The sequence below is a fragment of the Schistocerca americana genome, chromosome 3 (genome assembly GCF_021461395.2).
Source record: "Schistocerca americana isolate TAMUIC-IGC-003095 chromosome 3, iqSchAmer2.1, whole genome shotgun sequence".
Lineage (NCBI taxonomy): Eukaryota > Metazoa > Arthropoda > Insecta > Orthoptera > Acrididae > Schistocerca > Schistocerca americana.
This window is the reverse complement of record NC_060121.1, coordinates 436,533,466-436,555,427: the sequence shown is the minus strand read 5'-3', so window position 1 is coordinate 436,555,427 and position 21,962 is coordinate 436,533,466. Positions and strand designations below refer to the sequence as shown.

The 21,962-nt window shown below is 38.1% G+C and overlaps 1 protein-coding gene across 1 annotated transcript in view; it reads right to left on the bottom strand.

Annotated features, from left to right (window-relative positions):
• The window catches only part of LOC124606143 (POU domain, class 6, transcription factor 2), a 225,594-nt gene that overhangs the window by 17,904 nt on the left and 185,728 nt on the right, over nucleotides 1–21,962 (bottom strand). Inside the window, exons 7-9 of the mRNA XM_047138108.1 lie at nucleotides 16,420–16,799; nucleotides 5,413–5,626; nucleotides 3,103–3,283 (exon numbers count right to left, since the gene is read on the bottom strand). Coding sequence (XP_046994064.1) covers nucleotides 3,103–3,283; nucleotides 5,413–5,626; nucleotides 16,420–16,799 — 775 coding nt within the window. The remainder of the gene's footprint in view (nucleotides 1–3,102; nucleotides 3,284–5,412; nucleotides 5,627–16,419; nucleotides 16,800–21,962) is intronic.

Below are 21,962 nucleotides of genomic sequence, written 5' to 3'. Positions count from 1 at the left end.
CATTGTCAGGCTGCTTTTCAGTCATTCCTTGCCTTTGGAGAATTTAAAGAATGTGCTATGGGGCTCCATAAACTCTTGCTACATAGATAAAAATATCTGCAGTCTTCTGAACATGGAGAAGGTCTTAGCAGAAAAGAGTTTTAATCTGGAACTCTAATTCACTCTTCATAATCTGTTTTTGCTGACACTGTTACATGAAAGTTGCTAATGGTCTACAGTTTTAGTTATTGTCCCTCAGGAAAGTTCTCTTTGTCAAACTGATATTATGACAGTCTAAATTCCATGGTACAAACAAGACAGAAACAAAAAACAAAGGAAGACAACACACCTGCAAATGAATGTTTGGTGATTTAAAGGCATGCTTAAAAGCTCAGAACATTGCACTAACTTTCAAGCTTCTACTCTGATATCAACACACACCTCTACTCCTTAACCTCTCTCTCTCTCTCTCTCTCTCTCTCTCTCTCTCTCTCTCTCTCTCTCTCTCTCTCTCTGTCTTCTGCTTTTCCTTGCACACGAAAACACACATTTACAAAGTTGTACAATGTTCTGTTCATACAAACTGTTATCAGCTTATCTGTGCAATTGTATAGTGTTTCCTCAGACCTTGCATGCACAGGATGCATAGGATACATACAATCTTAAAATCAGTACCTTAACATTATGACAAAAATAAATCTGACATGATATAATGTACTGTACTGGACACTGGTATGGAGAAGTACCAGACATGCCTCGTGATCTCTGGACTTCTGCAAACTGACCTACTGTCAGAAAATGGTGTCATTGATATGATACTGGAGGACTCCAAAAGATAAAGGAAATGACCACAATGTATCGAGGGGATATCTTACATTTATAAGAGAAGCGAAATCTGATGCACCAGTTTAAATACCACAACTCAACAGGAATTTTGTTAGAAATGATCTTTTAGCATCAGGTCTTGCCCTACTTACATCAAACAACAGGCTCCTAAGCCTGTGAGTAAATCAACAACTTTTAAAGATTTGAACAACATATAATAAAACTTGAAATATATTACAGAGGACAATGTGATGTCATGATTTCCTAAACTGTGTTTGCAATTAAGCACAGTTATAAGATTATGACTCTGTTTTGCATTGTGTGACAAAATTTTGAAATCAGCTCTACAGCAGTATGTTCAGAACACTAGTGATGTGGGAAAGATGTAGGAATATAAAGGAATTCAGTTAGGAAAGGAATTGTTTGAAACTCTGGAAGAATCAGGTTTTATGTATGTACTGGTAGAGAAGAAAATAGTTGAAAGTCGTTTATAGTACTGTTTAGCTTCAAGTTGCACAAATGGTATCACAGTGTTTGTGTGACCAAACACTGCAAAACATAATAAAAGAATTTTATTTATAGGACGATCACTGCAGTACTTCTAGTCAATGTGAGAAAATGGTTTTTCATGTACTGTGTTTCCCTGTTTCATATTTCATACTATTTTGTTCTACACAAAGTTCATATGAGTCATTAAAAGATCATCATCAAGTGTAGAGAACAAACATAACAATATTCTGTTTGGTGTACAGTTCCATTTTCAGCTAGCTTAATGTCCATGAACTGCAGGCAGCCAAAATTTTCCTCCTAGTAAAAACCTGGTCATGGCAATAGCTTTGCATAACCTTTCATTGCATTTACTAATGATTTGCAGTTTCTACAGAACAGTGAATTTTGAGAGGATCGTAAAGATTTAGATTAGTACTTGTTCCATAGATCATAAATACAACACTTCGTAATGATGTGGAACATGTCAGGTTAATAAAAGGGGTCTATACAAGTATTACATTGCACAAAATATTACATGAACTTAATTTTTTTGTGGGGGTTGGGGAAATTACCCACTTACTATATCCAAAAATTCATCTAATGAGTAGAAGGTGCTGCCATTAAGAAATTCTTTTAATTTCCTTTTAAATGCTATATGGCTATCTGTCAGACTTTTGATGCTATTAGGTAAGTGACCAAAGACTTTCGTGGCAGCATAATTTACCCCCTTCTGAGCCAAAGTTAGATCTAACCTTGAGTAGTGAAGATCATCCTTTCTCCTAGTGTTGTAGCCATGTACACTGCTATTACTTTTGAATTCGTTTGGATTGTTAATAACAAATTTCGTAAGTGAATATATATATATATATATATATATATATATATATATATATATATATATATATATATATATAATTTTGTGAGGCTACAGTGAAGATCTCTAGCTCTTTAAATAAGTGTCTGCAGGATGATCTTGGTTGAGCTCCACCAATTATTCTGATTACACACTTTTGTGCAATGAACACTCTTTTACTCAATGATGAGTTACCCCAGAATATGATGCCATACAAAAGCAGAGAATGAAAATAGGCATGGTAAGCTAATTTACTCAGATGTATATCGCCAAAATTTGCAATGACCCTAATAGCATAATTAGCTGAACTCAAATATTTCAGCAGATCATCAGTGTGTTTTTTCCAGTTGAACCCTTCATCAATGCAAACACCTAGAAATTTTGAATATTCTACCTTAGCTACAGATTTCTGATCAAAGTCTATATTTATTAATGGTGTCATTCCATTTACTGTGTGGAACTGTATATACTGTGTTTTGTCAAAGTTTAATGAGAGACCATTTGCAGAGAACCACTTAACGATTTTCTGAAAAATATCATTTACAATTTCACCAGTTAATTCTTGTCTGTTGGGTGTGATAGCTATACTTGTATCATCAGCAAAAAGTACCAGCTTTGCATCTTCGTGAATATAGAATGGCAAGTCATTAATATATTTTAAGAACAGCAGAGGACCCAAGACTGAACCCTGTGGCACCCCATTCTTGATTGTTCCCCAGTTTGAGAAATCACCAGTTTTTTGCATATTACATGAACTGCTTATTTCAACTTTCTGTACTCTTCCAGTTAGGTATGATTTAAACCATTGGAGCACTGTCCCATAAATGTGATATTGTGTCCATAAAATTCTAGCTACACTGCATAGAGGAAACATGTACATATTTTGATCGGCCACAGAATCTGAGGTTGTTAATACACCATGCATTAGAAATGAAAAATTGAGTGTAGTCTCTAACCTGCAAATGGCACTCTGACTGTATGCTGGACCTTCTGTGATGCTGAGAGCTTGTCCCACTTGTGTCTGAGTAAGACCCAGAGAAAGGCGACGCAGCTTGAAAGCCTTGGCAAATTCCTTGATTTCATCCAAGTTAATGCCATCAACGACATTGCCACTTGTTTGATTGATTGTTGGTTGATCTATGACCACAAACATTGAAGCAAATTCAATCATCCAAAAATTTATTATTTAATCATAAATAGCAAATACAGTCAATGAAAACAGAATGATTTTCTCTTTCATGTGAAGAAAGATGTTACATCATACACAGAACTGATGGTCTCAGGTATAAGACATTGGTTCTTAATATGTTATGGCATTATCATACAACATAAAAGTTCTCATTTTTTACTTATGTCAAATGGACATATTTACATTAAAGTTAGTTATGTCTTTAAAATTATATTTTTATAATGTTTGCAATCAATATGTGATACACAAATTAATATGTGTTAATACTACCACCTGTTCTCTCATTCTGATGTGAGAATGATCTGCCCCTCCTTTCTAACGTTCACCAATATATCCTCCTCTCTTCCCACAGGAGTTTTTTATACTTTAATACGTGTCTATCACCAGTACTTAGGATAGCACCTTCTGAATTTTTAATAGCATAGGGTTTATGAAGCATTTAATATGTTGCTTCCTTTCTACTCATCAAGCATTTCATCCAGAATGGAGGGAATTCTTTTGATATTAGCAGCATGATATCATAATGTGGTGATTCACAGAGGAATATTAAGGGTAAATATGGGTTATATTCTGTTCAGTATGTAGGTAGAAGTTTTTGATTAATGATTTTATAGTACCATTACTTTTTAAAAGTTCTTTATATAGCAGGCATGATACACAAACTGTCACTTTAGTTTTTTACACTGCTCTGGTTTCAGAACCAGAAATTTGACACATAATCAGCTAGATTTTGACAGCCATAAACAGATTATTCATGAAGTAAAATGCAATGAAAGAAAATTTCCCTAACACTGGTAGTAATAATCAATCACATTTCTAGGAATTAAAATATAAATTAATATTTGTTATCTTTTTTATGCTTTTGTTAACACAAGTAAAATTAATTATATATCTTCATTGCCACTGTTTGTGTCTCCCCACTAAAGTGTGTCTACCACAGAAACAAAGATCCATGAAAGACTTGTGTGACTTTTTAATGTGTGGTCTTTACTCACACTGAGATAAGAAAATATAGCATGACCATTAACTGAGAACATACAGCTTGACTTTGGAGTGTGGATTATCAGAAGTATTAATATGTGACCTATACTTCCCATCTATTGGTATACCACTTGTATGTGAGCACAAACTCTGATTTTGAGAGCTTCCACAACTGAGGGTCATGCTGATCAAATTCAAAATCCACTGTAGTTGAAAATACTGTATCTTTTTATTGCACAGCTAAGTTTTGAAGCTTATATCTCCATCATCAGATGGAGATATAAGCAGACTGGCCAGTCAGTCATAAAGGATTAAACACACAGTTGTATGACACACGTGAGCCACTTTGCCAGCCACCACGGAATTATGTATAGGATAAAATCTGCATTAGTGACATGTAGTTTTTCTTCCCGTGTTTTTGGTTCAGATTTGTTGATGGATATGTGACTATCTAAAATATGTAGTTATATACTACAATTGTTTATAACCTTTTAGTGGTGAGAGGAATGAGAGCTCCACATATACTTTGCATATATTTTCAGTTAAGTATTTTACTTTAAAAATTTTCAAAAACCTTGTCTACAGATTAATAGCAGCAGACCAAGTACCACCCAAAAATATTAAAATAAATTCAAAGTATTCTTATCTAGCTATACCATTTGTTTGTTATCTAACTGTCTTGATTATCAGCCCTTATATATCTGCCATTTTATGGGCAGTAATGTTCCAGCAGATAACCCTGAAGTCTATTGAACACAAAATAAATTTATTCTCCTTATTAAAAGTGCATCCACCCAATTTACCTAAATAAATATGAAGTATAACTAGGCGACATCTTAACTGAAAAAGCAGCAAACCTGATTTCCCTGACAATACTTTAGTTACACGACATTGGGAGAACATAACTGTGTGTGTGTGTGTGTGTGTGTGTGTGTGTTGTGTGTGTGTGTGTGTGTGTGTGTGTGTCTTTGTTATAGTTGCATATTTCTATAAAAAGTGTAGTTAATTACACTGTTAAAGTAACGTAAATAAAAACTGAACAAAGGAAACATAAAAACATCATATCAGAATAAAATTAATGAGACATTAATCTTACTTGGAGAATCAGCAAGGAAATCAGTTGTGGGACTGCTTCTGTTGTGCTGTGAGTTGCCATTGGTGGAACTCTTGTGCTGACTCTGATTAGATATTTGTGGTGTTGTAGTAATGGTAATATCAGAGTTATTAGCTGCTAATCGATTTATCACAGTCATTGATGTTTCTGAACCATTCATCATGCCATTGTGATGATGATGTTTCTCCTGCAAGACCTTAACAAAGACAGATAAGGGTTCAATCAAAAAACTGAAAGATATTTATGGAAGCGAACATATAAAGTAAATCATATGTACAATAGATAGATTATGCAATCAAATGCATTGCACTATTCTAAATTAATATGGGCAACAACGACAACATTCAACTGTTTGACATTTTTGTCATAACACAAAATGTTAGCTGAAATGGAAAAATGTAGCATCCAGGATGAGGACTTTTAATGTTTCTTAGCATTAATCTTAATGTAAGAGGAGAAATCGAGACTATTGCAGTTTCAAAATAACAATAGGAACGAATGTGGTCAACATCCTTGGTAAGGGCTCTTGTATGTGTTGTGTAGTAAATTTCTCTATTGACATGCCATTCATTTCACAAATGTCAGTTACAATGTACAATATACCATCTAGCATCTACTTCTGTCTTGTAAGTGAAGTCATGTGGCCTTCCCCAAAATTACCGTATTTACTCGAATCTAAGCCGCACTCAAATCTAAGTTGCACCTGAAAAATGAGACTCGAAATCAAGGAAAAAATTTTTTTCCTGAATCTAAGCTGCATCTGAAATTTGAGACTCAAAATTCATGGGGAGAGAAAAGTCAGACCACACCTCCAAATCGAAACAAAGTTGGTCCATTGTAACATGAGACACAATTTAGGTCGAATGGATGAAGATACTGCTGCAGTAGTTTGGTTCGAGTCGTAATCTTAAGAGTTAAGCTTTACCAAGTAACCATTGCAATGTGCCAGGTGCTCCATCTGTATTTATACTGGTACCCTTCCTTGTTAAGGTGCTTCGTCTGGTTTGAATAGATTGCTTATTTTGTTTTGATCTGATAAATGGAGTTCTCTTTGTTATGGGTGTTTACGTCACTCTAAGCTGAAAATGCATTACTGCACTGTCATGCATTGTTTGTCGCATTCTGATAATGAGTATCCACGACCTGTAGTCGCTCGCGGCGTGACTTGCTTTCATGCGTGCTACCGCCGCTTACAATAAAAAGTAGAGGATTTATCTCATAAGCGAAACAATGGCAAGAGACTGCTGTTTGTTGTTGCTTACACTGCTGCTTTCTTTGATAATGATCAACAAGAACCAAATAATAGAGTGCATATGATAGAAGATGTTCTGAATGGGAGTTTAGCAAAAATTTTTCTCCGTTTGAAAATCTTTGCAGGTACCTCTTTAGTACATTACATTCTGCACAAAAATTAGAGTCATCTTAGATTTTAAAATCTAGTCAGTTGCCGTGCTTCATTTCTGACTGTATCACCATTCAGCATAAGAATAATACGAATATAAACATGCTGTGATATGTATATTCTTCCACGTTTGCTGTTGTCTCACTCTAGTTTTGTAGTTTATTAGGCAGACAGGATTTAAATGAGATAGCAGCAAACACAAAAGAATACATGGTGTAATGTTTACATTCTTCTACCGTTTCTTTTAATTTATTTACTGACGCAGAGGTTTTGGTGCCAGTATTTATCTTTGTGCCTGCAAAGCATGCCTGTGTAGCGGTACATATATTCGACGGCAGAAGTTAGTTGTGGCGGCACCTACCAAGATTTTTCAGAACTTCCGCTTACTTTGTACTCGATTCTAAGCCGCAGGCAGTTTTTTGGCATACAAATACCGGAAAAAAAGTGTGGCTTGGATTTGAGTGAATACGGTAATCCAAAATATGTCCCTCCCTTGTGTTTCTTTCATCATTTGCTTAAAACTCATATTTCATATAAATACTTTGTATTCTTGTTAGAGTTTATCCAGGCTCTGAGATTGGGGTGGGGGGCATTTCATATTACTTCTGGGGTGAATGAGAAAACAGATACAAGTTTTCATGGTGAATAGTTCTGGGTGCACTAGTCAGTATCCATTTCATGTCCTGACTTCATTTAAACTGATATCAAATTGATATGTCTCTATGTTTGACACAGTTGGATGTAAGTTCAGTTCACAAAATTTATTTTTGCTGCGTGGTGTGAGGGGTGGGACAGTTTCCCTTCCCTGTTCCCTCAAAGGGTACACTCTTGGTTTACTACCTGATGTTTTGTGGTGCTTCCCCAGTTTACTTAAGGCATTACAAATATCTGAAATCTTTGAGCAGTAAGTTTTAACAACAAATCCTTAACTACATTCTGAAATTAACATTGCTTCCATTTATAATTTTCTGCTGTTTTCACATATATTTTCATAACCAATAAAATTGTAATATATTGTCTGCTGTCATGCCATTGGAGTTTCATCAGCACCACCACCACAACCATTGTCATCATCAGCTATTTGGCTTCTGCTGCCTTATAAAGGATTACTCAAACTTCTCCATGTATTATGGTCTTCAGCTACACACATCTATTTTGCACTTTAATGTTTTCTAATTGTATATACTCACCTATCTTTAGATCTCTTCTCAGTTTTTTCTTATATCTTGGAATCAAGCCAAGTACTTTCTCTGTCCACCTATCATAGATTTACTCACCTACATGTCCTGTCCACCTCTGTGCTGCTTATGATTCATTTGTTACTGTCTGTCACATTAATTTTCATCATCTATGTCTCTCCACATTACCAGCTCTCAGTGTCTGAGTGGTATTTGTGTGGAATGTCCATGTCTCACTGGTACATATCAGAACTGGTAATACTACTGATTGTAAAGAAATGGTTCAAATGGCTCTGAGCACTATGGGACTCAACTGCTGTGGTCATAAGTCCCCTAGAACTTAGAACTACTTAAACCTAACTAACCTAAATACATCACACACATCCATGCCCGAGGCAGGATTCGAACCTGTGACCATAGCGGTCGCGTGGTTCCAGACTGTAGTGCCCAGAACCGCTCGGCCACTCCGGCCGGCACTGATTGTAAAGAGATACATCAGAAGCTTAGTCTTCAAAGCTATAGTAAGTTTAATGAAAACACCTGAGGACATTTTTACTCTTTATGTTTACAGCTCTTCTCTTATATCCATCCAATTGTTGTCAGCTGCTCAAGATAAAAAAAAACTCGTTAATTTGTACTATGACTTCATTATTGATCTGCACAATTTTTATATGTTCATTAATCATCAATTCAGCCTTATTTTAAGACGTGCTTTTAAGCTTGTGTTCTAATGTTATTTCATTAATTGTTATTTACTCACTATGGGCAAATAAAACAATGCAATCAGCAAAATGTGGGCTGTTCAGGTCAGTTCCGTTAATATATATTCCTTCTCTTTTTCCAGATTAGGAATTAGAAAACTTTCTCTAGCACTGTTGAGAATAGGTCTGGCAGACTGTTATCACCTTTCCTCCACTTCTAAATTTCCCTCTAAACTGAAGAACCATTATAGCACTTGCAGAATTGGTGTACGTATCCTCAATATATAGTAACAAAGGATTAATCAGTTTCTGGTTTCTCAAGAGCTGTACATACAGACTGCGTTGAATTCCAGTGAAAAGCTTCCTCAACTTGGCAAAGTGGTAATCCATACTCATTCATCCATCAAACAGGGTTATTACAAATGATTGAAGCGATTTCACAGCTCTACAATAACTTTATTATTTGAGATATTTTCACAATGCTTTGCACACACATACAAAAACTCAAAAACTTTTTTTAGGCATTCACAAATGTTCAGTATGTGCCCCTTTAGTGATTCGGCAGACATCAAGCCGATAATCAAGTTCCTCCCACCCTCGGTACAGCATGTCCCCATCAATGAGTTCGAAAGCATCGTTGATTCGAGCTCGCAGTTCTGGCACATTTCTTGGTAGAGGAGGTTTAAACACTTAATATTTCACATAACCCCACAGAAAGAAATCGCATGGGGTTAAGTCGGGAGAGCGTGGAGGCCATGACATGAATTTTTGATCATGATCTCCACCATGACCGATCCATCGGTTTTCCAATCTCCTGTTTAAGAAATGCTTCTGCTTTAGCCTTTTCCGTAAGATTTTCCAAACCGTCGGCTGTGGTACATTTAGCTCCCTGCTTGCTTTATTCGTCTACTTCCGCGGGCTACGCATGAAACTTGCCCGCACGCGTTCAACTGTTTCTTCGCTCACTGCAGGCCGACCTGTTGATTTCCCCTTCAGAGGCACCCAGAAGCTTTAAACTGCACATACCATTGCCGAATGGAGTTAGCAGTTGGTGGATCTTCATTGAACTTCGTCCTGAAGTATCGTTGCACTGTTATGATTGACTGATTTGAGTGCATTTCAAGCGCGACATACGCTTTCTCGGCTTCTGTCGCCATTTTGTCTCACTGCGCTCTCGGGCGCTCTGGCGGCAGAAACCTGAAGTGCGGCTTCAGCCGAACAAAACTTTATGAGTTTTTCTATGTATCTGTAGTGTGTTGTGATCATATGTCAATGAATGGAGCTACAGTGAATTTATGAAATCACTTCAATCATTTGTAATAGCCCTGTATAAATTCATTCAAGGCTTACTAATTATCACTTGTGCTACATACTCTGATAAAGTCAGTTCATTCATTTGCTTGATTAAAATTCAATGTCTTTTCTATTGCAGCCTGCTGCATACTGCTATATCGCATGCAAGTGTGATTGTTCCAATTGTAGTGATGCCACACATGTGTACTTAAATCAGCCACTAGTTGTATCAGCGCAGGCTGGCCACTAGAGGCCACCTGTAGGAAGCATGCATATGGCCTCTGCCAAGCTGTCTACTAGCTACTTGTGTCTGTATACACAGGGAGTAGCATCAACTCAACTCTCACTATGGTCTTTTAGTTTATACTGCTCACATCAGTTGTTCTGTGTATCTCTTATAATTCAGAGATTTAAGAATAAAGCCATATTTGTGTTACATGTATCAGTTTTATATATTAACTTGAATACTACACAACTGGTAATCAGTTTGGATTGGTTTCTGTGAGTGCAGTCTTTAAGTGTGGTTTCATCAGGTTTAGTCATTACAGACACCATGTTACTGGCCCTGATTCAACAGCTTATTTCAGCGTGACCAATTATCAGCTTTCATTAATAGACAGGGTACCACTGTGTCAGTCTATCCATCCACTTTTCCTCTGTGTGATGATTCAGCCATGGATTGGGAAGCTATGAAAAAAGACTCAGACAGTATTTTTGGCTTTTGGTTTGATAGACTTGAATTTGTACAAAGCTTTGTTCCACCTAAGGTGTATTAATTACTGTGCCAGCTTGCCACTTACAAGAACCAGTAACTCTTACTTTTGATCACATATGCAGTTTATTGTTCAACTAGTATCACAAACAAATGCATGTCACAGCAGCGCGAGTTGTATTCTGCTGATGCCACAAGAAACCAAACCAATGAAACAGGGGTTGGGCTGCCAAACTTCACAGCCACACCTGTAAGTGTCAGTTCATTACTGATGCCCATAATGACTCTTATGCATACTCTCACGTGTGACACAAATATCTGTTTAGCTTCAGACAAGGAAGGGCACCAAAAGGCTTTACTCTTTGAAACCCACATTGACATAAGTTTTGCAAATATGCAGTGGGTTACCAAATTGGAGCATAGGGTGATGTGGCAGTAGTGTCACAAGATGTTCCCACTAGGACAACAGATTGCTTGCACAAGGAATTGGCAGTGGCGGCCGCAAGCATGTGGGACCAGTGCCAAGCAGGCCAAGGGTGGCATAAGCAATGATGACCACCACAGCACCAGCATCAGCATTCTCTGTTTCTATATTGTCCTTTCTGTTTGGCCATCATGAACATTTGGCATGCCCTAAGAGCTGGACTACTTGTAATGCTTGCCAGAAGAAAGGCAGCATTGCCTACATGTGGCATTCACCGAAGGTTGTTCAGGATATGGACATGGAAGTAAACTGTGTGGCTCCAATGCTTGTGACGTCATCTACATTGTTTATCGAGTTAAGTGTTTTTTGCCAAATGCTCTGGCTACAGATCAACACAGGTGCTGCAGGGATGTTACAGAATTCTCAAGCCTATGTGACTTTAGGCTTAATGCCATTGACACCGGTCATGCAGAAGCTGGTCAGTAATAACAAACAGAACATTGCACTGTTGGAACAATTTATGGCATCTGCCTCTTACAAGTCAGTGGTTTGTTCCATTGCATTTTTGATGGGTGCTTATGCCGGTGTTGAGAATGGGCCCCTGATTGTTTCTCACACCTTTTAATTGTTTTGTTCCCATCACAGCATTCATGATGTTATGGCTCCACCATTCCATCCTCAATCAAATGGTGAGGTGGAACAACTAGTGCATGCATTCAAGTCCCAAATGAAAAAGTTCGTTGCAGATTCTTGGCTGGATGACGCCCTTCTCCATGTTCTGAGCACCTATGCTTTATGCCTATGGTGGAGTGAGACCCAGCTGAATTGCTTCACAGCTAGCAGCCATGCCTTCTCCTCCACCTCTCGCAGCCTGTGTCACACCTGCCATGGCCAGTTTCATTAGGCCACTTCCCATTGGGATCACAGACGTGAGTGCGAGGGTTGGTCACTGGCGCAAGTGGATACCGGTCACTGTTATCCACCACCAGGGACTCTGTCTTCATGATCTCCATATGGTTGATGGGCTGGTGGCATGCCACTATGATCAGTTCTGCCCCCCCCCCCCCCCGTGCCCCCTCATCATCACATGCTACCAGTTCACAGGTGTGGCCTCCATTGCCACAGCCCACCCCACTGCCTATTGCTTTGAGCCAACTGTTGCCTGCTGTGGAGGTGGCCCCATCCCATTGGTTGCCCCCTCCACATGTGGTGCCCTAGGGTTCCAACTTCCTGGCACCAGACACCAGTTTGTCTCCGGCCTCGGGTCCATTGCGTCAGTATGCTGTTCCCACTCAGGTTCAGCCATCATCACCAGTAGGTCCAGCCCTGTCTCCTCTGCACTGGAATCTGCCTGCTGATGATGACACAGAGAGTGCAATAGCACCCTCCTGGCCTGGTGCTGTAGTGAAGCCCCTCGTGGGCTTACCGCCCTTGGGTATGCCCACATCCCTGTGCATTTCAGCCTCATGGTCAGTGCCCTCCTGGCACGTTGTCCTGCCTTCACCATTGGCACTGGCTACCACCGCTATGGATCTGATGGATGTGCCTCTTATCAGGCCACCACCATCTCATCCATTGTTTGGATGGCTTTTTGCATGAGGGAGAGTAGTGCTGTATCCTGATATTTGTGCGTGTAAATGTGAGTGCACCGAGTGTGGTATCACTGTGCATGTGTACTTAAATCAACCGCTAACTGTATCAGCATGGGCTGGCCACTAGAGGCAGCCAGTAGGAGGCACACACATCACAGAGTCTCCACTGCACTGTCTACCAGTGACACCTGTTTATATACAGAGCAGCACTGAATCACCCTCGCTATGTTCTTTTAGTTTTGTTCCACTCACATCAAATGTTCTGTGTATTGTTTACATTGCACCTTCTGTATGATTCTTTTGCCTTGTTATGTGTGGAGTTAAGAGAAACTTATTTCCATTATTGTTCAGGGATTTGTGAATAAACCCATATTTGTGTTACCTGATTAGTTTTCATGAATTACCTGGGTACTACAGAGTCAGTAATGATATGGTGAAATGCTTGCACATTATGGAGTGAAGGCTAATGGTTCTACAGTGTTTTGTAACTTTACTGTCTCCATTCTTGGGAAGAACAATTATAGCATGTTTCCAGTTTTGAGGACTTGACTTCCTCTGCAGATAATATTCTTGTTTATATTTACTATTAAGTTTACAATTCAATTTACAGTTGTGTATTAAGGTGGAGCTGCTACAATTTGTGTAGCAGCAAAAATTAATTTGAATGATGAAAATTCTGTAACAAAGTGATAACTTCATTGCTTGATTTTGCACTGTTGTTGCTTGTGAAAATGGATGGATGATTAAACATAGATATGGAAACATCTGACATGGTAACCGTTCTCATTGGGAATGTACACTATCTTATTAAAAGTATCTGGACATCCCAGGGTAATGTAGAATTGACCACTAGATGTCATAAGAAGTGGATCTGCAAGTATTAAAGGAGGAGGCAGTGAATATTGTGTTCTCAGAAGAAAAACAGTAAAAGCAGAGTCAGTCAGAGGGCTCAGTGACTTTGAATGCAAACTAATTATTTGATGTCACCTGAGCAACAAGTCCACCACAGACATTTCAGTCCTTCTATAGCAGCCAAAGTCAACTGATGGTGATATGAGTCTGAAGCTGAAAAGTGAGGGAACAATCACAGCTAAACCGAGACCAAGCAGACCTCATGTACTTGGCAGACAGAGATGAGCATCGCAGAGACTGCCTGTAAAAAATCACATGAAATCAGTGAGAGGAATCACCCAAATGTCCCAAAATGGTATCAGCAGTCAACTAGCACAATACTGCTTATAGAAAGTTAAAAAGGATGGGACATGGTGACCAAGCAGTTCCCCATATGCTATATATTTCTTTAGATAACGCTAAGTGATGTTTGAGATGATGTAAGAAGAAATACAACTGGACACTGGGTGACTGGAAATGAGTAATCTGTAGTGATGAATCATGCTCTACTGTGTGGCAATCCATTGGAAGTGTTTGGGTTTGGCAAATTCCTGGAGAAAGTTACCTGCCGTTATGTGTAGTGCCAACAGTGAAATACAGAGAAGATAGTTTTACAGTGTTAAAGGTGTGTTTCATGGTTAGGATGTGGTCCCCTTATTGTACCTAAGAACATGCCAAATGAGGATATGAACAGACTTTACAGCATTTTTTTTATATTAGAATGACACAAAGCATAAATCATTACCTGTGGGCAATGGTTAGTGGACATAACATTCCTTAAATGGAGTGACCTGCCCAGACTCCTGAGTTGAACATAATGGAACACATTTGGGATGAAAAGTGTGCTTCTGGGTGTCCTGTTGAGTTGTTGTTTCCATTTTACACACAATATTTCAATGACCAATGCAGACATCTTCAGGAGCTGCAAGTTTTGCTGTTATGTTCACTCATCATCTGGACTCCAACCAGACTGTGAACTATTGTTTGAACATCTGTTGGTCACACATTGCTATTTATAGCTGAGCTCATTTCCTGACACCCGCTACATAGTTTGATGTTCTATTTTCAGAGTCAGCACGGGTATTCTGTGAAACACAAATTCTCTCAGCATCTTCCAACGCTGATTGGTGTCATTCTCAGTGAGATTTTAACACTAAGCACTATTTAAACTGGAACTATTGTGTCAATTTATTAGGTTTTATGACAGCTTCATTTTTATAGACTAGTGGCCTAGTGGTTCTAGGCGCTTCAGTCCGGAACCACGCAACTGCTACGGTCGCAGGTTCGAATCCTGCCTCATGCATGGATGTGTGTGATATCCTTAGATTAGTTAGGTTTAATTAGTTCTATGTCTAGGGGACTGATGACCTCAGATGTTAAGTCTCATAGTGCTCAGAGCCATTTGAACCATTTTGAATTATGCTGTCCCAGAAACTTGGCATTTGCGCCACAATACTGATCTCATCATATTTCATTTTATGATTACATTTGAGGCAGTACTTCGCCAGTTACATGGTTGTTGTACTCAGGTGTGTCACTGATGTTCCTTGCCATCTCCCTCTGACTGCTCTGATTGTCTGTCCCAAGTACGACATGCCACATTCGCATGGAATGTGATACATGTTCAGCTATTGGAGACCCAAATCACCTTTAACATTATAAAAAATACTTTTTATCCTAGCTGAATGGAGTGGTTCACACTAGATGCTATTTTTTCTGTAGGAGTCTACAATCTTCCTGGATATTTGGCCACCATAAGGTAGATAAGCCATTTTTGTTTTCTCTTCCTCGGTCTCAGTCAACCTCTGTCTCACACATTCTTGATTTTGGTCGCACCGCCTATTCAAGTTGGTGATCTGAGTACCCATTTCTTTGGAGCACTATTTGCAGGTGTTGTAATTCTTCAATGAGGGTTTCTTTTCCTGAAAGTGTTCAGGCTACATGGAGCAGTGTCTTTGTGACAAACTGTGATGGCTCTAGGCATGGAGACAGAACTCAGTGTGTGTAATATCTCTTTGTACTATGTGTCCCATGGAAATGTCCATTCTTATTAATCAATCATGGCGAGAAAACCTGAGAGATCACATTTAGAATGAGTTAGAGCATCGACTTTTCTCCAGACTGCAGCATCCAAACTTTCTCTGGTTTCAGCCCTTAAGCAAAATGGGCAGCCACTCCTCCACAGACATCCATACACATCATCGAAAATGTTCCCAGCAGAGTTCAAGCTGCTACAAAGGTGAAGGGCAGAAACACTTAATATCAATATCCACTAGTAGATGTCTAGATACTTTTGATCAGATATTTCATCTTGCTCTCATGGAGGTAGAATGGAAGAAATACAAAAGTAAAGGAAGAAGAGAAGAAAAATTATGTGGAAAATATAAAACTCACATGTAATAAGAATCATCAGAATAATTTTAAGTAAGTTTGGTGCCTCTTGCCATTTAGCTTCCATCTCCAACAATACAAACATCTAAAAATCTGTTTTCTTTTACCTGTTGAGATACCTCTTAGTTTAATAAACTCATCCAGAAAATTAATAAATATCCCTACACACAAGTGTGTGTAGAGCTTTTTCAGATTTTTTTGGTGATGCACAAATAATGCTATAGCTTGTATCCAACCATTTTGATTAGCTGCATTCTAATGAAACAGGCACAAGAAATTTCTAAAATTTGTAGGTCAGCTAATACATTGTTTTTACTCCTGTTACTGAAAACTGTATGAATAGCAATAAGTGTAATCATAGAAAATATTTGTTTCAAATAATTGATAATTGACGGAAAATAGTACCGGGTAATGTGGCTGTGAATGCTGTTGTGTACGTTGTTGCTGATGTTGATGCTGCTGCTGCTGCTGCTGCTGCTGTTGTTGCTGTTGCTGCTGCTGTTGCTGCTGTTGTTGTGCTTGTTGTTGTGTTTGCTGCTGCTGCTGCTGCTGCGGTTGCTGTTGCTGAAGCTGTGGCTGGTGCTGTGGGGACTGCTGCGGGATCTGAGATGTTGCTGGCCCTTGATGAGGATGTGGATGGGTATGAGTATGTGGTGGCTGTGGAGGAGCAACCATTGCTCCAAGTAATTGTTGAGCAGGACTTGCACCATTGCTTAGAAGGTGAGGGGGCAGTGTTGGAGCTGCTCCCTGGCCTAGTCCCAGTCCAGCGGCACCAGGAGGTTGAACTGTAAATGATATAAATTTAAGTGCAATAGGAATCTAATAGAAATCCCTTAGCAGTTAAGCCTAACAATCTTAATTTTGACTGTTGGTTGCTTAGAGATGTCTGCACTGTATGTCCTGACTCAAGTTTCATTTGAAGGAGTCTTTAAGTTCTAAGTAGACTGTGGTAATCAATTTATGAAGTAAGTACAAGAAACAAGAAATAAAAGTTGAAATGTAACTAAAAAAATTAGCAAAAATGAAAGAATGTCCCACAGATCAATAAAGTATAAGAAATTCTTTAGTAGGCAGCAGAGAGCTATAGTAACTGAATTAAATACTGAAATTTTCCCAGACTATAGTACTTACTGAATCAGTGATCTCTTGAAGATTAAAAGACATCATAACATTGCTTGGTTAGAAATTAGTCAACCGTTATTTCTGTCATGCATTGTACTCTTTGTCCTTTATTTTAAAAAATGAATTTAAAAATTGAGATGCTTTATTGATACAACTTAATTTTTTATATATTTCCTAAGTAATATCAGGTGTTTCAAAATGAATATAGGGGTTTAAAGGCTTTGTAGCATTTATTACAGTATGCTTGCATATATGCCATTCCCTAGGTATTTCATTAGAAAATGCTAGTAGCAAAGATGGCAAACAAAAAGCTTTTTATATCTTACAGTTTGCAAGGACAGAACCTGTTACCACAGGGCAATGTGCATTCCATATTAAGTTATACTGTAATCCTCCAAGTAATAATAACATCAGTAGAGGGTATCACCAGTGTGAAGACACCAGCTGTCTGTGCAAAGAGAAGAGTATGAAATGACTAAGAGTGACTGAAGTATGTGTTGAACAAGTACCCCAGAGAAATCAGTTCGGAAGGCTAGTTGTGAATTAGCAATTCCAGTGAAATTAGTGTGTGGACTTTTAAGGAGTTGCTTATAAGTATGTCCTTATCGTTTGCAGTCATTACAAGCTCTAAAGCCCACAGACTTCAGTTTATGTGGCAGCTCTGCAAGCCAAACGTTGTTGCATGATAATGAAGATTTTTCTGGATAGTGTTATCTTCAGTAATGAACTGACATTTCACCTAGATCGAAATGTGAACGCACACAATGTGTACATCAGGGAGGGTCAGCATATCCCCATGAGATACTACATTTGCAATGAGACTCCCCTAAATTGAATGTTTTTTTGTGCCATATCCTGGCTGTAAGTTTTTGGGCCTATAATTTGTGATGTTCTTTAAGTTATTTTATAGTTTACATAACTCATTGGTTTTTAAAAAAAAATCTGTGTTAACCTAATAAAATACCACATGTTGGCTCTTCATAGTATCATACGATCAGTGAATGACTTTGTTTTAGGTTACGTTTTTAGTATTTTAATTGTGTTAAGCCGTTTTAATGCTATTATTTTTACCCACTCTTACACACACATCTCGGCATACAAGTACCGCCCTCATGTCCAAAACTTTCATTAATCTAAGAGACACAGCAGTTTGACACCAATTTACTAGTTACATTTGTAAAGTACTGTCTAATGACACTCAGCAGGATTTGTATAGTTTTGCTGTTATGGAGATGAATTTTATGTTTCATATGTGGCTTATGGTTACAGTTATAATGTGCCACTGCACCATTATGTATGTTTGTATGCATGTATTGAACTGTGGACCTAGAAATGACAGAGAGGCTTCGTCCCTGCCATAGCCCTCAGTGGTACACAACCCCACAACAGGCTACAGCACTCCACTCATGCCACTGCAGTCCCCAACATTTGTGTGGTAGAGCAAGTATGGTGTATGTGTATGTGGAGAGAGTGTTTGCACAGCAATTGCCAACATAGTGCAACTGAGGCGGAATGAGGGGAACCAGCCCACATTTGCTGAGGCAGATGGAAAAAACCATCCATAGGCTGGCCAGCACAATGGAACTTGACACTAATCTGCCAGGTGGATTCGTGCTGAGGACCGGCATGCCTTCCCACTCAGGATGCAGTGCATTAGACCACATGGCTAGCCAGGCGGGCAACATTATGTAAGTAGTAAGAGTAAGTAATTTGTCATATGCTAGTGGATTATTTTTTCAATTTTTCTGTATACCTATAATTTAACATGTATATCATGTTAGCAATTGCAAGTCTAATCATTGATCCTTCTGCAGAAGGCATTTTAAAGATGTGGAAACCTAAGTCAAGTGGTTTGAATAAGCTTTTCATTTCTGCAACTGACTGGCTGAATTTCACTTTATCCTCATGAAGTAACTTATGTTTCTTATCTTGATGTGCTATGGCTCTTTCCTCAATTGGAAGAATCTAAACTTTATTCGGCAGCAAAATGGTGCACTGCTCCACTGGCTCAGTACATGACTGGTTAAACTACATTGTACCTGACTGCTGGATTAGCCACAAGGGGCTGGATGACAGAGCATGTTTCTCATGGCCCCCATGTTCATCCAGTCTGATGCTATGTGATTTTTACATTTGGGGGTTCATAAAGGATCATTTGTATGTGCCTTAGCTGTCAGCTGATCTACCCAACTTAAGAAACAGGGCTGAAGCAATTGTTGCAGCAATGACTCCAGACACACTGATCAAGGTTTAAGAACAACTCACGTAACAACCTGAAGTGTGCTATATGATGAATGGTGCTCAAGTAATGCTTGTAAGATAAACTGTTTGAGTTGCTCCATCATTTGATGTGTTAATTATAACTGTAAATTGAATGTAACATATGCTACAATGTCTTAAAACCCTGATATTCATTTTAAAACGCCCAGTATTATGGATAGAATGGGTTCTGATGTGTAGTTTTTCACTTATACTTCAATTTGTTATACATTAAGAAGCATTTGTAATGGTTTAGGGTTTTAATATGTGTAACATGTTAAAACTGTGTGCAACACCAGAAAATCAGATCCCTGTCTTTTATAGGCAGTGCACTACCAGTTATGCAATTCAAGATGTCTTATTGACTGAATCAGGTCTTCAGCTTATCACTGGCTCCAGCTTCACTATTCCAAGTGAACATACAACTACAGCAGCACACACATGACACAGAGTCAAAGAATTAATTCTTTGCAGTAGGTTTTGTTTAAAGCCACAGACAATAGGGAACCGAAACTGATGACTTTTCTGTCATTAACTTCTTCAGTTATAAAAAACCTCCTTCTTTTAATTCTACTATGTATTTCATATTGCAATGACATCCTCTTACTTATTTGTTTGTTATGAGCCTTCTTTATTGTCATAGTGAACTAAAGTAAATCAAATGAAAATAGGTTTCTCAAATCTCATCCAGTGCAGTCCCCAACAATCAGTTTTTCCTTCTCATCCCATCTAGTAAGTCTCCCCTGACCGAGGTTCTGGGTGACTTTTGTGAACTCTGTCACATTTCCTAAGCCTCTCCAGCTGATTTCCTTCACCCCTCTTCATTCCTCTTCAGCTCTTCTACCAGAGAAAGGAACCAATGACTGCGAAAGCTTGCATACGCAAAACCTATTTTTATTTGTATGTTTTCCTGCCACCACTTGATGAGTAGCTATTTTTTCTATCCAATTACATCAGATTTAAGTTTTGCTACTCTCTGGTCAGTACATTGATGGACAAAACATGGAACAGAAGACAAATTGCAGTTATTGACCTCAAGCAAGGAACCCTCACCCTCAAACTGATGCAAAAATTGGAAGTCTGATTAAAAGCTCCTCAGAAAACTTGGTTTAAAAAAAAGAGAGAGATCATGGAAAGTTATGTAAGACATCAACAATAATATTAAATCTGCATGAACAAATTCCGATTAGATCAGCGATAAATAGAACCAGGAAAGTTTCACTCAGAAACTATGATAAGAAGTAATAAAGTATGAAATGCTCAACTAACATTCTTTCCTGTAATTTTTGACTGTTTAACAGTAGCTGCTGTTCAACAAAGAAATACAGCCATCAAGTAACAATTATTCATAGAATAGAAGAAATAATAGAAGAACACCAGTTGGATCTATATTTTAATTGTTACATTACTGAAAGAGTGTCAGTGCTTTTTATGGGTGCCAATGCTGAAAATCTGTTTATGAACCACTTGAATTACATCTGTATAAAAGATATAGCACATTCCTTTATCTATGCAGACATTCACTGTTTTAGATATCACTTTCATGATCCAATGGGAAAATGTCTTAGTGAAACATTCAAAGACTCTTAGCTTTATTCCTGGTCAGTCCTAGAATTTGTTTCTGATTCTTCATTGGACTTCCAACTTTAGAAATATTTCAAGTATGTGAAAAAGGCACACTACACTATAAATCATCTTTCAGGTTAAAACCATACGTCCACTTGCAGCTGGTTGACACAATTCAAAACCTGAAAGCTGACAAGGGTGTACAACCTCCAGTAGCACCATACTTAGGAAAGCACTATGGTACACAAACCAGCCAAATAGTCATTGGCATCTGTAATTTACATTGAAGATTTTTAAATTGGCCAATGACGAACTATCTTTTTTCTCCAAGCAGTGTCAAGAACGTTATCAAGTTTACCAAATTTTGTATTAAAGTATCAGTTATGGGTTAAATGGGGCACAGCTCTGAAGGGTTTACACTGGTTTATTGGCCATTAGTCATCAACAAGTATGTTTATTACAGTCCACGTAATAGGGAAAAATTTCTTGTCTTGGTTGCATAACTAGAGAAACAGCCTTTTCTTTCTCACAGATATATGCATTAATCATTACACTTTTTTCGAACACATATGAAGTAAATCTCATACAGTACTCTACTTCAGGTTGCACAATATCCATAACATGGTGGTAACATATATCTCCAAGATTCTGCAACTTTTTTGCATGTTGTAGCACATAAAATGGAGGCTATGATGAATTTACTTGACCATTTATAAAACAATTTCCAAATTAAGATACAATGAAAATTGTTTAATGCTTGTATTTTAGTACTTTTTGTGAATGACTTCTTATCTTGCAAGAATAAGTGTTTCTGAGTCCTGCCATAAGATTTATAGCTTATTTATTACAAAGAGAGCATTAAACTTGTAATTACTGTACCCATAGGATGAAACTTTGTGTTTCTTTGTTCATGTAAGATGTGAATATTTCCTGATAGTTTGTTGGCATCACTGAAAATTATGGCCTTCAATATCAGTGAATGTTAGGAATTATTTACGTAA